Here is a 17,060-nt window from a genome sequence, read left to right on the forward strand (position 1 = left end):
TCTCCCTCCTCCATTACAGCTGCAGAGTGTGTGAGCTGCAGTAATGGAGGGTTTCTGTCAATTCAATCAGAGAGTTCACAGCTCATAGAGACTCAGCTAATGGCTAATTACTGCAGGGTGTGTGTGTGTCTGTGTGTCTGTGTGTGTGTGTGTGTGTGTGTGTGTGTGTGTGTGTGTGTGTGTGTGTGTGTGTGTGTGTGTGTGTGTGTGTGTGTGTGTGTGTTGTCACTCAGCAGCAACAACAACCTAACCCTGTGGAGAGGGGCGGGGCTTTGTGTTGATCTTCTTCTTTACTGCATTGATTCTGTTGCTCAGTTCAAGTTCACAGACACAGATGTTGAACGCAACACAACCAGGAGGAGGTGTGACAATAATGTGTGTGTGTGTGTGTGTGTGTGTGTGTGTGTGTGTGTGTGTGTGTGTGTGTGTGTGTGTGTGTGTGTGTGTGTTACAGGAACACGCGTCGCACAGCGGAGGTGTGGATGGACGACTTCCGACTGTTTTACTACTCGGCTCGTCCTGCAGCTCGAGGGAAGTCCTACGGAGAGTAAGAACACACACACACATACACATACACACACACACACACACACATACACGACACGGTGTCACTACACGGCCGCCATCTTGGCTCAGTCTACTGCCTCAGAGCATTATTGAAGGGATAGTTCAACATTTTGTCAAATCAGCCCATTGCCATAATCCCTATAGTCATAGCAGTAGGTTGTCGGTAATTGTCGGTGCAAGCTGTTTTTAGAACGGCGGAGCAGAGCCGTGAGCTGCTCAGAGCTACGCTACGGAGGCTCATTATGGGATTTCTTGGTTTCCCTCATCATCAAACTCATCAAATACACAATCCAACAACTCCACAACGCTCTGGTGGACAAGTTGTGAGCTGCACATTCACCACGCTATGAGATAATAACACAACGTTACCACACAGAGTTGTCATGGCTCTGCTCCACCGTTCTAAAAACAGCTTGCACCGACAATTAAAGGTAATAAACCTACTGCTATGACTATAGGGATTATGGCAATGGGCCAATTTGCCAAAATGTTGAACTATCCCTTTAAGCCTCTGGTGCAGCATGTTCTACTAAAATAACCAGAACTCGATCAGTTTTTGACCTACTGTATTTTTGGTCGGTTTGGTTTGTTATGAACGAGACGACGTCGTCCATCTTTGTTTACATCTGTGGCATCTGTGTTTAAATGTCAGTGTTTATCAGCCACACACAGGTAAACGGTGACATTTAAACACACACACACACACACACACACACACTTATCTGCTCCAGGTGGACGTCGGCTTTGTGTGTTTATGTGTTTATGTGTGTGTGTCTACAGTATACAAGGCAGAGTGGAGCTACGCAAGAAACTCAAGTGCAAATCCTTCAAGTGGTACTTAGACAACGTTTACCCCGAGCTCAAGTAAGTGTGTAGTTGTGTGTGTAGTTGTGTCTGTAGCTGTGTGTGTCTGTGTGTATTTTCTGCTTAAATATTATTTTTTTTATTTTTTTATTATTATCCGTGCTCGTACAAGGTTTCGTCTGGAAGCATTTACTTTAGAGTCTCAGGCGAAATGTGGAGCTCAGTGCTTTAATCATCTACACACAGATTGAAGGCCTCGTTCATTGTCTTGGTCCTGATTGGCTGAGATTCCCAGGGGCCCCAGCTGCTCGCCCAGTCACGTCTCTACTGGCTGGTGGTGTTAATCCCCGAGAACAGAAACGAACAGGGCCGCCTCTCTGAGGAGAAGACGGAGCTGACCCTTAAAAGGCGGAATAACCTTTAACGGGTTATTAAAACAGAGCGATAGCAGATTGAATTAAAGCTTCGGGCTCCGACAGGAAACAGCGAGCAGCTTTATCACCCAGGAAACTTTCTGCAGTAATGAGTTCAGAGGATCCAGCCTGGAGGAGTCAGAGGTAGAGAGTCTGTGTATCAGACTACACCACTGCTCTCACAGGTATACTCAGTATTCCCACTGAAAATGCCCCAACTTCTTCTTGAAATTTTTACTACTTTCCTAGAATGTTTTTGAGTGATTTGACCAGTTTCTTCTCAATTTTTCAGTTTTTTTTACGACATTTTACCCCATTTTGTCTTATTGTTTGAAAGATTTTACCACTTTTTCTAGAATTCTTGAGTAATTTTACCAGTTTCTTCTCAATTTATTTACTATACACTATTTTTACTTTTACCACTTTTTTTTATTATTGTATATTAAATTTTACCAGTTTCTTCTAAATTTTTTTTTACTTTTTTGTTTAGTTTTTGTGAGAATTTTTACCACTTTTTTCTAGAAATGTTTCAAAATTTTTGGAGAAATTGTACCACTTTTTTTTCCAGAAATTTCTCTATAATCTTTCAAAAATGTATGGTACGCCTAATTCAAACGTACATTGATTGTTTGTGTATTTCTGGTGTTTGCTTCAAAATCTTGTCCAATGGGGGTCCGTGGTCTAATAATTTGTGTCAATTTTGGGTCCTTGAAGTTTGAGAACCAGCGGTCTATGTGATACAAGTACAGTTTACAGTTTTTACAGTCTCTTCCTCCTCCTCCTCCTCCTCCTCCTCCTCCTCCTCCTCCTCCTCCTTCTCCTCCTCCTCCTCCTCCTCCTCCTCCTCCTCTTCCTCCTCCTCCTCCTCCTCCTCTTCCTCCTCCTCCTCCTCCTCCTCCTCCTCCTCCTCCTCAGAGTCCCAGATGACTCAGACTCTCAGTCCGGTGTGGTCAAACAGAGACAGAACTGTCTCGAGTCTCGCCGGCTGGAGGGACAGGAGCTGCCCGTCCTCACTCTGGGCCCCTGCATCGGCACCGAGGGCGTCGCCGCCGGCAACCAGGTCAGTCCACATGAGTCACAAACACACACAGACAGACAGACACAGACACACACACACACACACAAACCTTCTACGACCTCATCAACACAACAGGAAGTGTTTCTGCGGGGACACAATAAAGTGAGGGACCTCCTGAACCTCCTTCGTTACCATTTCCACCAGACTTTAACCAAAGACACTTCCTGGGTTTCTCCGTGACTCCGCCCCCTTTAGGAGACCAGCAGGCCGTGACTCCGCCCCCTTTAGGAGACCAGCGGACCATGACTCCGCCCCCTTTAGGAGACCAGCGGACCATGACTCCGCCCCCTTTAGGAGACCAGCAGACCGTGACTCCGCCCCCTTTAGTAGACCAGCAGACCGTGACTCCGCCCCCTTTAGGAGACCAGCAGGCCGTGACTCCGCCCCCTTTAGGAGACCAGCAGACCGTGACTCCGCCCCCTTTAGGAGACCATGCAGACCATGACTCCCCCCTCCTCTTCCTCTTCTGTTCTTTCCTCTTTCTCATCCTCCTTCTTCCTCTTCACCTCTTTCCTCTTTTCTCCTCCTCTCCTCTCTCCTCCTACTCTCCTCTCCTTCCACCTCTTCTTTCTCTTTACCTCTTCCCTATTACTCCTACTACTCTTCCTCCTGTCTTCTGTCTCTCTCCCTCTGAAGCAGCTCTCACTTTGAGCTCAGTCTCATTTCCTTCGTCTCTAAACGTTTCTGCTCTCAGCCTCCCCTCCTCCTCCCTCCCTCCTCCTCCCCCCTCCTCCCTCCTCCTCCCCTCGGGGGTCAGACTCTTAACAGGCTCCATTTAAGTCCAGAGTCTGAACTCTGGTTCTTTGCTCACAGATGAATTAGAAACAGTGGAGTGTCGATGTTCAGACTCTGAGCCTGAGACCAGAGGTTTGAGAGGAGAGCTGAAACAGACGATGGGCCCTGAACGCAGCTTCACTTTATATTCAAACAAACTAATGCTACTGATACAGGTGTTAGATTTCATCACTGAGACCAACATTTATCTCCTAGAAATAATTTAACCAGCCGGTGGTAAACCTCTAAAAACCTGCGGGTAAGTTAATTAGCGATTGTTTTTTTCTCCCCCGGGATGACGACGGAGGTTGGCCGGCCGAGCAGCTCTGCAGACCGGCTGCTGCCTCTGTGATGTCCCGGTCGCTGCGGAGCTTCACTTCTCTGAAAAACATCGTAGCAAACTTATAAACAGCCGTCGTTTGGATAAACTGGCCGTATATTTGGGATCTAAACAGTTACTTTCTCGCATGAAAAAATATTAAAACTTAATAAAGTTACATAATAACAGCGCTAAAGCAGGAAATAAAACAGCTTTCCACCTGTTTTACAGCTACCGCTACCGGTTGCCGCTAGATGCATTCTGGGAAACTTAGCAGCAGACTGAGCAGACTGAATCCCACATTCAGTATGCAGTATGGAGCTGTCCATGGTGCTGAAGCTACAGACTGACTCAAACACTCATAGAGCTGATGGATCTATATTATAACCAATAGACTGTATTGATCTATAGGATAACCAATAGACTGTATGGATCTATATAATAACCAATAGACTGTATTGATCTGTATTATAACCAATAGACTGTATTGATCTATATTATAACCAATAGACTATATGGATCTATATTATAACCAATAGACTGTATTGATCTATATTATAACCAATAGACTATATGGATCTATATTATAACCAATAGACTGTATTGATCTATATTATAACCAATAGACTGTATTGATCTATATTATAACCAATAGACTATATGGATCTATATTATAACCAATAGACTGTATGGATCTATATTATACTCTTCCTCCTCCTCCTCCTCTTCCTCTTCTTCCTCCTCCTCTTCCTCTTCATTTTCTCTCTTTCTCTTCCTCTTTTTCCTCCTCCTCTTCCTTCTCTCTTCCTCTTTTTCCTCCTCCTCTTCTCTCCTCCTCCTCCTCCTCCTCCTCCTCCTCCTCCTCTTCCTCTTCCTTTTCTCTCTTTTTCTTCCTCTTTTTCCTCCTCCTCTCTCCTCTTCTTCCTCCTTCTCCTCCTCCTCCTCCTCCTCCTCTTCCTCTTCCTTTTCTCTCTTTTTCTTCCTCTTTTTCCTCCTCCTCTCTCCTCTTCTTCCTCCTCCTCTTCCTCCTCCTCCTCCTCCTCCTCTTCTTCCTCCTCTTCTCTCTTCCTCCTCCTCCTCCTCCTCCTCCTCCTCCTCCTCCTCCTCCTCCTCCTCCTCCTCCTCCTCCTCCGTGTTCACACTCTGGACTTGTTAGAGCGGATCACAGCCTCCTCTCGCTGTCGGCATAATGAGAATCCTACGGGTATTAATTATGGCCGAGAGAAGAGACACACACACACACACACACACACACACACACACACACACACACACACACACACACACACGTACAAGCTGCTGTTTGGTGTGTTTCTGTGTTACAAGTAAAAAATATGAGCTCAGTGAAGAGGTCACACACACACACACACACAGACACACATACACACACACACACACACACACACACACACCTTGTGCTGTAACATTATTAGTTTAGTTTGAGTTTCTCTGAGGAAACGTATTCACACCGACTAACGACCAATGAGAGAAGAGGAGGAGGACGACTCCCTCATCCATCTAACAGATAACACACACACACACACACACACACACACACACACACACACACACACACACACACACACACACACACACACACACACACACACACACACACACACACAGAGTGTATAAATAACCCTCAGCAGTAACCTTTTATTCTTCCTCTTCTTGCTTCACTTGGACTCATTAGAGTTTGTGGCTAAAGGTCAAAGGTCACGTGACCTCACAGAGCCTGACCTGTTGGTGTGTGTGTGTCCCAAATCGCACACTTCTGCACTTACACTTAATATTTTGAGCAGTGTGCAAAAATGTAGTGCGCTATGTAAACGGACAAAAATTTCCACCCTCAATAATAACACAATAAAACGAAAGTTACAGTTGTAACTACGGTTCTATGAGTCCCGGATGACCGCCAGAGGCGGTGCTTTAAGCACTGGATAACTCCGCCCGCGCTAGCGCATGTCGAGTACGAATAACAACAATGTCACCTGTGACCCCTGCATGACCCCCGGGAGGCTATATCTTCCGGTGTCAGCAGGCAATCGGCTCCCAAATCTGCTCGTGAACGCGCGAGGATTCTGAGTGACAGAGCGCTCTGGCGGTCATCCGGGACTCATAGAACCGTAGTTACAACTGTAACTTTCGTTCTATTTCGTCCCTCCTGACCGCCAGAGGCGGTGCTTTAAGCACTGGATGACATATACCAACAGTGTCATGAAGAATCCCACAACCCACCTTACTGAAGAGAGGTCGAAGGCCCAGGGCAAAGGACCACGCCCAACGGGTGGGGAGCAGCAACATTAAGCCGGTAAAAGCGGTGGAAAGTACCCGGTGACGACCAAGAGGCTGCAGAACAGATGTCATCCAGGGGTACGCCCCTCAGGGCAGCCCAGGACGTGGAGACACCGCGTGTGGAGTGGCATCTGACCCCTGCCGGCAATGCCCGACCGTTGACCCTGTAAGCACAAGAGATGGTGTCCACAATCCAATGAGAAAGGCGCTGTTTGGAGAGGGCGCAACCTCTGGTACGACCCCCATAACAAACAAACAACTGTTCCGTCTGCCGCACATGTGCAGTGGCACTGATATAGGCAGCCAGGGCCCGCACAGGACACAAAACACGCAACTCATCATCAGCCGCTGGGGGATCAAACCGCGCCAGGTGAATAGGGCGGTTGACATGGCCACGGGGCAGGGTTTTCGGCAGAAACGCAACATTAGGCCACAGGGTCACACTCGCACCCTCAGGCCCCCAACGCAGGCAGGACTCGCCAACAGACAAAGCCTGCAACTCCCCCACCCGCTTCGCTGAGGTGATAGCCAGAAGAAAGGCCGTCTTCAACGACAGCCACTTAAGGTCAGCCTGGGCGAGAGGTTCAAAGGGTGAAGAAGCCAGGGCCTTCAGCACCAGGGAGAGGTCCCACGCTGGAACCCTCGGGGACACAGTGGGCCGCAGCCTCGACGCCCCCCTCAGAAATAGAGACACCAACCGCTGGCACCCAACGGTAGCACTGTCAATGAGATCATGCTGCCCTGAAATGGCAGCCACATACACCCTCAAAGTGGAAGGTGCCCGACCGTCGTCCAGGAGAGACTGAAGAAAGTCCAGCACGGTGGTCACTGGACAAGAAGTGGGGTCCTCCCCCCTGTCAGCACACCAGGCAGAGAACCTCCTCCACTTGCACTCATACTGGAGGCGGGTGGACGGTGCACGAGCATGCGAGATGGTTCGTCGGACAGGCTCAGTGCAACCGGTCAGAAGTGTGTCGGGCCCTGCAGCGGCCAAGCCCACAACTGGAGACGGCAGGGGTCGGGGTGCCAAATCCGGCCCCCTAGCTGGGACAGGAGATCCCTCCTCCCTGGGAGACGCCATGGCGAGCTGCAGCAGAGCTTCCGCAGCAGAGGAAACCAGGGCCTCCCTGGCCAGAATGGGGCCACCAGGAGGAGGCGATGTCCCCGAAGAAGGACCCGCTGCAGCGTCGGGAGGATCAGAGGCAGCGGTGGAAAGGCGTACAGGAAGACGCTGGGCCACTCGTGCCCCAAGGCATCCTGTCCTAGAGGACTGCCCTCCTCCGTCCAGGAAAACCATAGGGGACAATGGGTTGACGCCCCCGAGGCAAAGAGATCCACCTCCGCCCTGCCGAAAACGCCCCAGATCAGCTCGACCACCTCTGGGTGTAGCCTCCACTCCCCCGGCGGGGGCTTGCGCCGAGAAAGGAAATCCGCCACCTGATTCCGATCCCCCGGGAGCCACATCGCTCGCAAGCTCAACAGATGGGGCGTGGCCCATGTCAGCAGGCGCTGGGACACCTGCAACAGTTGCGCCGACTTGGTGCCCCCCTGATGGTTGATCTGGGAGACCACTGCCCTGTTGTCTGACCGAACCAGCACCTGGTTCCCCTGCAGGTGCGGAAGAAAATGGCGGAGAGCCAGGTGGACAGCCCGCAGCTCCAACACATTGATGTGCTGCGTGCGGTCCCGCGGAGACCACCGTCCCTGGGCGGACCCGCCACGCCAGACTGCACCCCAGCCTAACTGGGATGCATCTGTTGCAACCGTCTCTCGGAAGGAAGGAAGGACCCCCAGAGGAGCGCCCCCCAGTAGGAACGCCCTGTCCTGCCATGGCGCCAGGGCGTGGACACACACCCGAGACACCCTGAGCAGCTTGTGCTTGTGAGACCTCGGGTCCAGGTGGAAGCTGTTCAGCCACATCTGAAGCGGACGCAGCAGCAGCAGGCCGGAAGGTATAGCAGTCGATGCGGCCGTCAGTTTGCCCAGGAGCTGCAGGAACTGAACGAAAGGCAGCCGCCTGCCCCTCTTGAAGAAAGGAAGGAGTCGGAGGATGTCGTCCACGCGTCTCTCCGACAGGTAGGCCTTCATGGCGACAGAGTCCAGAACCAGACCCAAATAGGCAGCCCGCTGAGTGGGAACCAGACAACTCTTTGCAACGTTGACCTTGAGGCCCAGTCGAGACACATGCAACAGTAGACGGTTGGTATCCCGCATCACCTGGGCCCGGGATGGCGCGCACACCAGCCAGTCGTCCAGATAAGGCAGGACCTTCATGCCCCCTGCCTGCAGAGGCGCCAAGGCCGCCGCAACACAGCGGGTAAACACCCTGGGGGACAGGGAGAGCCCAAAGGGGAGCACCCTGAATTGATAATGGTGGCCCTGGAAGGCAAACCTGAGGAAGGGCTGATGATGAGCCGCGATCGGGACATGAAAGTATGCATCTTTCAAATCTATGGTCGTGAACCACTCGCCGGGGCAGACCACACGCTGAACAACTGCTGTAGTCAGCATGTGGAACGGCAGAACTTTCAAATACCTGTTCAGGCCACGCAGGTCCAGGATGGGTCGCAGTCCGCCGTCCTTCTTGCTGACCAGAAAGTACGTGGAATAAAAACCCCCGGGATGAAGGAGGGGGTCCACCGGTAGGATGGCACCCTTGTCCAGGAGGGTGGACAGCTCCTGGGCCAGGGCTTGGGCCTTGGCCGGGTCGTCGATAGACGTGATCTTCACCCGGCCAAAGGCAGGGGGCCGGCGTCGGAATTGCAATTCGTACCCCTGGGTCAAGGTGGACACAACCCAGGGGTCCGGACAGCAGGCAGCCCAGTGACTGAGCTGCTGCTGGGAAAAGCATCCGACGACCGGCCCCGTGGCCCTAGCGCCGCTGCCCCCGGGCCCTGAAGGAACCGGAGGAACGGCGGTCGGGCTTAGAGGCCTGCTGCTGACGCGGCGAGCGGCGCACGGTGGCACGAAAGTCGCCTGTCGGCTTCCTGGTGTCCCGCCGCGACGGCCGCTGAGCAGCCTGGGGAGGCATCTGTGGAGGACGTGGAGGGGCAGATGGGAAAGCCCTCGGCCTGCTGGAGGTAGGCGTCCTCTTGTGGAGACCTGCCAGCCGCCTCCTGGTCTCACCCGCCTCAGCTGTGCGGTCCAAGGCCTCCAGGGCTGCGGAGCCAAACAACTCACCAGGCGCCGCCGGCACCCCACGAAGGACCCTGCGAGTCGCCTCCGTCAGGGGCGATTGGGCCAGCCAGACGTGACGGCGAGTGTGGACCAGAGTGGACATGAGCCGACCCAATTCCCTCGACTGGCAGGCAAAGGCCTGCAGGGAGGCGTCGCAGATGTCGCGGACGGAGTCGTCCACCTGGGCATCCTGCAGAGAAGTCGAGAGAGCCAAGAGGAAGTGGGACAGGGTGTTTCCCAGGCGGCCGATGCGCGCTGCTGTGGTGTAAGCCCTGCAGACATAATCATCAGTGACCTTACACTGGGCAGAAGGGCACCGGGGGTCAGGCTTCATTGCCTCATCCGGAGACACAATCAAGGCCGCAATCGCAGGCTCCACCGCTGGCATGTGGAGAAGGCCAACTGCCTCAGCACCCTCCATGGCAGCCAAGGCCCGCTCATCCGACCCCGGCCTGGTGAAGGCCGACGTGTCTGCCCAGCAAGAGTGCAGCTCCTTCAAAAAATCCGGAGAGTGTGGTACCACAGTCTTCGCCGGTGGGGGGTTGCGCCTGTAGAAAGCACTGGGAGCCTTACCCTCGGTAGGCGCATCAAGCTGCAGGCGTGCCAGGGCAGCCCGGATGATTGCCCCCATGGACGAATCCTCAGAGCCCCGCCGGGAACCCGAGGCCGAAGAATGCGAGGAGCCCGCTACCGTTGGAGTCGCCAACTCAACCTGCTCGGAATCATTAAACTGGCTGGATGAAGCTGCAATGGAGATGGCATCGTCCACTGGCAGCGGTGACCCCCGAGTAGCCGTAGCAGCAGCATGTGGCATCCTACCAGCAGGCTGCAGGCCAAGGAGAAGCGCCTTCATCTCCTCCATATCAGCCGCCAGACGGTCAACCTTTGAGGAGAGGTGGTCGTCCGTCTTCCTGCGCCGTTTCCCTGCGGGGACAGCACCCACGTCCCGTGAGGCAGGCCTCTTCTGTGCAGCATCCCGACAGGAATCCGCCCCCCCAGACTGGAATGAAGGCAGACAGGAGAGTGGATCCAGTTGGGCTAGCCTGGCCAGCCTTATCGACCTCGGCATAATGCTGCAATTTATACAGGCTTCATCGGTGATGGCCTCCCGCAGGTGATCCACACCAAGGCAGGACACACACCGGTCATGGCCATCCTCAGGCTCCAGGGACGCCATACAGCTGCCACAGGCGTGCGCCATCCGGAACCAGGTGGCAAAAAAACACAAAAAAGAGACAAGATGTGACGTCGCCGGGACGGAAACGCCAACACCTTGAAACACAAAGCCAAGTTGGGAGAGGGGGCAGGAACGCAACCTTCACCAACAAGGTAAGCAGTTTTTAACACAACTGAGCTAGAAGAGGGACTGGAACCCTACCTCAATAACACAGTTGAATCCTTCAATAATACTTTGAACACTAACAGAGAAACAGAAAAAAGAACAGTTAATAGCATTCAAAGCAGCACAACCTGCTAGCAACACAGCCCTCAGCAGCTGTGTGCAATGCTGGAAGGTGAGGGGCGGAACGCCACCACCGAGCCAGCCACCTTTACAGAGCAGGTAAAGAACATACAACGTGCAAATCGCTGGCTACAGCCTCTGGGAGGACGAGCGTCAGCCCGTTACTCCCGCCACGGAGGCACGAGGCTGCACAAAGCCAGCAGCACGCCAGTAATAACTGTACCAGGCCAATTAAATGGCCATGCTATACTCACGTACACCTCGACGCGCGGTCGCGAGAAGAATGAAGGAGCCGATTGCCTGCTGACACCGGAAGATATAGCCTCCCGGGGGTCATGCAGGGGTCACAGGTGACATTGTTGTTATTCGTACTCGACATGCGCTAGCGCGGGCGGAGTTATCCAGTGCTTAAAGCACCGCCTCTGGCGGTCAGGAGGGACGAAATAGAACACATCTTAAAGCCCCAGTGTGTAACTTATTTGTCTCTTTATGATCAAAAATCAAACCTGTCTTTCATAAATCCGTATTTCACTGAAGGTGAATCTCAGCTGCATCCAAATGAAAGCTTTCTGGTTCCTTAGAATGAGTTGTTACAAGTCGTTACAAATACATAAGTGGGCGACGCACCGAACCGAGGCGGCCATGTTGCATCGTGACCGTAGGTAACCACGGAAACGGCCTGTTAAAACCGTCACCACTGTGTAGTGTGAGGAAGGACGGAGGCACCGGTGTTGCATTCAGGTGCAGTCAGGCAGACGGCCGTCGGCAAACCAACCGGATGTCGTTTTACTAAAACCATACCACATCACCATGACAACATGTTGTCACAATACCACATCACCATGACAACATGTTGTCAGACCACTTGTTTATCCTGTTACATGCAGCGTCTGTTGTCTGTCTGACGTCTGCCCCATTTCACCTGAATGCAACATCAAGAATACGTTCAGATATGCAACCGCACCGCGAGATGGGGGGAATTCCTACGTACTGTACCTTTAAATAGCTCGTTTTTATCGGCAAAAATAATCACCAATCACGTATCAATATGACTCAGGACACCTGTCGTGTGTGTGCGTGTGTGTTCTAGATTAGATTTACTCTAATGTGACCTCTGGGTGAGACACACACACACACAGCAGGTTAAATTTATCATGATCCTGGCAGCACTGACCTAGTTACACATTCTGGGTGTGTGTAGTGTGTGTGTGTGTGTGTGTGTGTGTGTGTGTGTGTGTCCTCTCAGCTCCTTTTGTCTTTCCCAACACGTCCGACATCATTTATACATCAGATTGCTGCCGTGACCTTTGACCCCGTGTGTGTGTGTGTGTGTGACAGAACAAGCTGCATATGAATGTTTTAAAGACACACACACACACACACGTCATGATGATGTCAGACGTGTGAACTGACGTGGCGTGCAGTCGGCTACTCATACTGGACCTCCGTTGTCGTGGTTACCGACCTTCATCGCCGTGGTTACTATGACAACAGTCACGGTTTGGTCAGATCTGGATCTGATCTGGGTTCAGATTAGTAACTCCCCTCGTTATCGCACTGACAACAACATCATTAAAGGAATAGTTCACCAAAACATGAGATTCAGTCATTGTTGCCTCCCTCTCATCCTGATGAATACTGCGTAGTAGGTTTTTATTCCTCAAAGTGCATCTGGAGACCTGGGAGGCCGGTTCCTAGTCCAACCAAAACTTTATATGAGAGTAATAGGACCCGACACAAAAACGTCCATAAAACTACACAACAACCATTTAATATTCCTCCACACTGCTCGTCCACTGCAATCCAAGTGTCCTGAAGGGAGATAGTCCAGAGTTTACTGGAAACTACCTCATTTAGGGAAGTCTGGTCACGTCCGTGTGCAGGCATTTTTCATTCTTTTCATTTCTTCACATAGAATATAAATACATCTAAACAAGTTTTTACCAAAATCACTCTGCTTTTCATATTTGAAGACCAAATAAAATGAAGAAAAAGTCTGTCTGGGGAAAAAAAAACCTTTCAGGAAGCTTAAACATATCTAGGTTCATTTGAAACATTGCATATTATATTATAGTATATTTTAGAAATGGGCTGGAAAGGGTCAAGGGTCCTGCAGCCAAAGGTCTGATGCCATCTTCTGGTGAAATATAAAATAGCGTGCTTTTTGGTTTTTTTTTTGCATGTGCTGGCAGGCCGCATATTATTGATGTTATGCGAGGATGGGATGTGGGCCGGTGGGAATTTGAACACGGGCCGCAATTGGCCCCTGGGCCAGACTTTGGACCTCCTGGTTTAGGCTGTAAAAATGTCCTAAATGAGGTAGTTTCCAGTAAACTCTGGACTATCTCCCTTCAGGACACTTGGATTGCAGTGGGCGAGCAGTGTGGAGGAATATTAAATGGTTGTTGTGTAGTTTTATGGACGTTTTTGTGTCAGGCCCTATAGAACGAATCTCCTTGTTGTTTACAACTACTTCCGGGTAGAAAACCAGCATGAGAACAATAGTGACGGACGAGAGTTTCGCTTTATATATCTAATTTTTCATGTCACTATATCACCGTTTAGACTAATCTGATGTTTGTAAAGTTTATAAAACCAATGATTGGACAAACATTACTATTTACGTGTGCACATTTTTGTAATTAGTCATGGTTATCAGAGATTAGCCGGGCTAACGGTTAGCTACCTGTTTAACTTTAATAACTCAGTGACTCAATAAACGCTCCATGAAAAAATATTTTCTCCAGCGGATATCTGAGTTCCAACATGACTGAGCTAACTGGAGTAGTTTCATGTGGTGTCCCACAACGGGAGGGTTTTAACAGCTGACGTCCTGCTGTTAGCTTAGCTACCGCCATTAGCTTAGCTACCGTCGTTAGCTTAGCTACTGTTAGTTTAGCTACTGTTAGTTTAGCTACCGTTAGCTTAGCTACCACCGTTAGCTTAGCTACCGTTAGCTTAGCTACCGTTAGCTGTCCCTGTCAGCTGAGCCACTGATGCTTTCTAGACACTGTGATTCCCCCAAACTGAATAAATACAACACATAGCAACACAAAACACACACACAGAAATAGTAATGTTTCTTCAATCATTTCAGATTTGTCTAAACGGTGATAGGGCGTGAAAAATATGATATATAGCTAAACTCTTGTTCGTTACTATTGATCTCATTCAAATTACGTGCTGGTTTTCTACCCGGAAGTAGAATGTAAACAACAAGGAGATTCGGTCTATTACTCTCATATAAAGTTTTGGTTGGACTAGGAACCGGCCTCCCGGGTCTCCAGCTGCACTTTGAGGAATAAAAAACTACTCTGGAGTATTCATCAGCATGAGGGTGAATTTCATTTTTTGGTGGACTATTCCTTTAATGTTGAGTTTGTGAAGGTTAATATGAACAATGATAACGGCCTAATAATAACGTCCTCTCTGTCCTCTCTGTCCTCTCTCTGTCTCACAGCAGTGGCTCTACACCCACGGTCAACAGATCCGCCAGCAGCAGCACTGTCTGTCCCTGTCCACCACCTTCCCCGCCTCGCAGGTGCTGCTGCTGCCCTGCAACATGGCCGACGGCAAGCAGGTCTGACCGCACACACACACACACACACACACACACACACACACACACACACAGAAAGACACACACACACACACACACACACACACACACACACACACACACACACACACACACACACACACACACACACTCACACACACACAGGCAGACAGGTGGCGTGCACCCACAGGCGTCTCCATCGTACATCATGGCAGATAAATTAATCTAAATGTTAATTAATCTAAAGCTCAATTTGTCTAAAGATGATTGTTACACACACACAGACACACACACACACACACACACACACACACACACTGCAGAGACAGATGCTTGACACTTTTTTGGATGGGCAGCTTGACACACACACAGACTTGTCATCACCTGACCAGTGGGCACCTTGACGACGTCCCAGAAGCCCCTGCAGCGAGAACAACCTGACAACCAATAAATCACTGGAGAGAGAAGGAGGGGGGGAGGAGGAGGGGGAGGAGATGAGGAGGAGGGGAGGGGAGGAGAAGAGGAGGAGGAGGAGAAGAGAAGGGAAGGAGAAGAGGAGGAGGGGGGAACGAGGAAGAGGAGAGAAGGAGGAGGAGAGGAAGAGGGGAAGAGGAGAAAGGGAGGAGAGGAGGGAAGGAGGAGAAAGAGGAGGAGGAGGAGGAGAGGAGAGGAAGAGAGGAGGAGGGGGAGAGGAAGAGGAGGGAAGGAGGAAGAGAGGAGGAGGGGGAGGAGAAGAGGAAGTACCACAAAATTAAAGTAATGTAACGGATTACATTTAGTTACTTTTGGATTACTTTAATACCAAACATGCAAATTCAGTCACGCATCAATCCACGCTGAGGAAACAGGAAATGAAACGCACAGAGCATCCGCTAAATTTCAATGGATAAACTCTCGATTGTAAATCATCACTAAATCTTCACCACGATGGGGGGGGGGGGGGGGGGGGTAAACAATGGTTTACACTTTGCACAAGTCTTAAAGTGTGTATTGCAACACCTTCTCATCACAATCCACGCCATCTACTAACTTACAGTACACAGATCAGCTGTTATTAAAACCCAATGTGATATTGGACCACCGCTCTCATTAGCTACACAACAAACCGTTAACCTTTAATCCACACTCACACCGAAGCAACAATAATGTTAACTGTACTCAACAAGCTAGTAGTACAAGGTTTACAACAGATGTGACAGACAACCTGGGCTGTGTGTGTGCGCGCGTGTGTGTGTAAAGAAGAGAGGGAGGGAGAGAGGAAAAAGTAGGTAAAACCTGTTAGCTGTTAGCTGTTAGCTGTTAGCTGCTAGCTGTTAGCTGTTAGCTGCTAGCTGTTAGCTGTTAGCTGCTAGCTGTTAGCTGTTAGCTGTTAGCTGTTAGCTGTTAGCTGTTAGCTGTTAGCTGCTAGCTGTTAGCTACCGTAGCTCAGGCGTCGGTCTCCCGTCAGGTAAAAGCTGCCGTTTATTCCTCAGATGAAGCTCATGTTGAGTCTCTCCGGTACAGTTATCCATCACTGCTGTTGAATTAGCCGCTAAACTGCTGGACGCTAAAACCGAGGGGGGCGTCTGTTTGTTTACAATTCACGTAAGCAACGTGAACGTACGTGCCGCTCACACTAGTAGAGTTACGCAATGAGGTCTGATTACAGGTTTTTTTTCTGTAGCTACTTGTAATGGACTACAGTTACCCTTTTTTTGTATCCTGATTACGTAACGCCGTTACTCCCCAAGCCTTCACACAGAGAGGACCGCCCCTTTATGCCGTTCTCTCTCCTCATTGGATAAAGGTTGTAGGATACAAGGAAAGTTTTCTCCTGGGCTCAGAGCAGAGCAGAGTGACTGACAGACCCGTGTTTCAGACCAAACACTCTATAGAAGTGATTGCTGTCGGAAGATACAACTATTTAAGACTTATATTAACACAAACATTCCGCTTTAACCCTCTGGTATCGCTCGTTTAGAATCACACTTATGACATTCGGGACAAAAACGTCCCCTATAAACAACTGCTCTAAAAATGTATCAGATAAATATTTTTTTCAAATTTTTTTTTACAAATCTTTCAGTCAACTTCTGTTCTTTCCAAAAATACTAAATATTGTATGTTCTTTTTGGTTTTTAATATTTTTATTAGCTATTGAATGAAGCGTGCGCTGGATTTTTGAAAAAAATGACCGAAAATTGCTGATTTTCAATATAAAAAATGATTGGAGGTGAACGATTTTTTACGTGGTATCAGACCCTTGGATATGTCAAAGATTAGTAACAAAACTGATTTTGATGCATTATTAGTTTTTTTGTAGGTTCAGTTTTTCCAAAAGAATCACACTTGTAACATTCGTGGACGTTTTTGTCCCATTGACTTCCATTAAAACCACATTTTTTGATTGCAGGGCTATAACAGCATAAAAACATGCATTCTGCAATCTCAGTGGCTTCTTCTCTTCAGAAGAGGTCAAATTTGAAGATTTTACTGTCCATCACCAAATGGCGCCATTTACCTAGTAACCAGGCCTATGGAAACAGAGCATATATTTCTAGGCTTTTTCAATGGGATTTTACATAGAGGATATGGATTTGTTCAGTTCTGGGTGTGTGTGCGCGTACAAACAC

At 49.8% G+C, this 17,060-nt stretch overlaps 1 protein-coding gene across 2 annotated transcripts in view; it reads left to right on the forward strand.

Annotated features, from left to right (window-relative positions):
- Positions 1 to 17,060, forward strand: part of galnt14 (UDP-N-acetyl-alpha-D-galactosamine:polypeptide N-acetylgalactosaminyltransferase 14 (GalNAc-T14)) — a gene marked incomplete at its 5' end in the record, with an annotated part of 140,366 nt that overhangs the window by 117,357 nt on the left and 5,949 nt on the right. For both annotated transcript variants that reach the window (XM_084000829.1, XM_084000830.1), the window contains 4 exons: positions 455 to 547; positions 1,348 to 1,431; positions 2,700 to 2,844; positions 14,350 to 14,469. In XM_084000829.1, the coding sequence (XP_083856955.1) occupies positions 455 to 547; positions 1,348 to 1,431; positions 2,700 to 2,844; positions 14,350 to 14,469 (442 nt within the window). The remainder of the gene's footprint in view (positions 1 to 454; positions 548 to 1,347; positions 1,432 to 2,699; positions 2,845 to 14,349; positions 14,470 to 17,060) is intronic.

This window comes from Trachurus trachurus (genome assembly GCF_905171665.1).
Source record: "Trachurus trachurus genome assembly, chromosome: 24".
Lineage (NCBI taxonomy): Eukaryota > Metazoa > Chordata > Actinopteri > Carangiformes > Carangidae > Trachurus > Trachurus trachurus.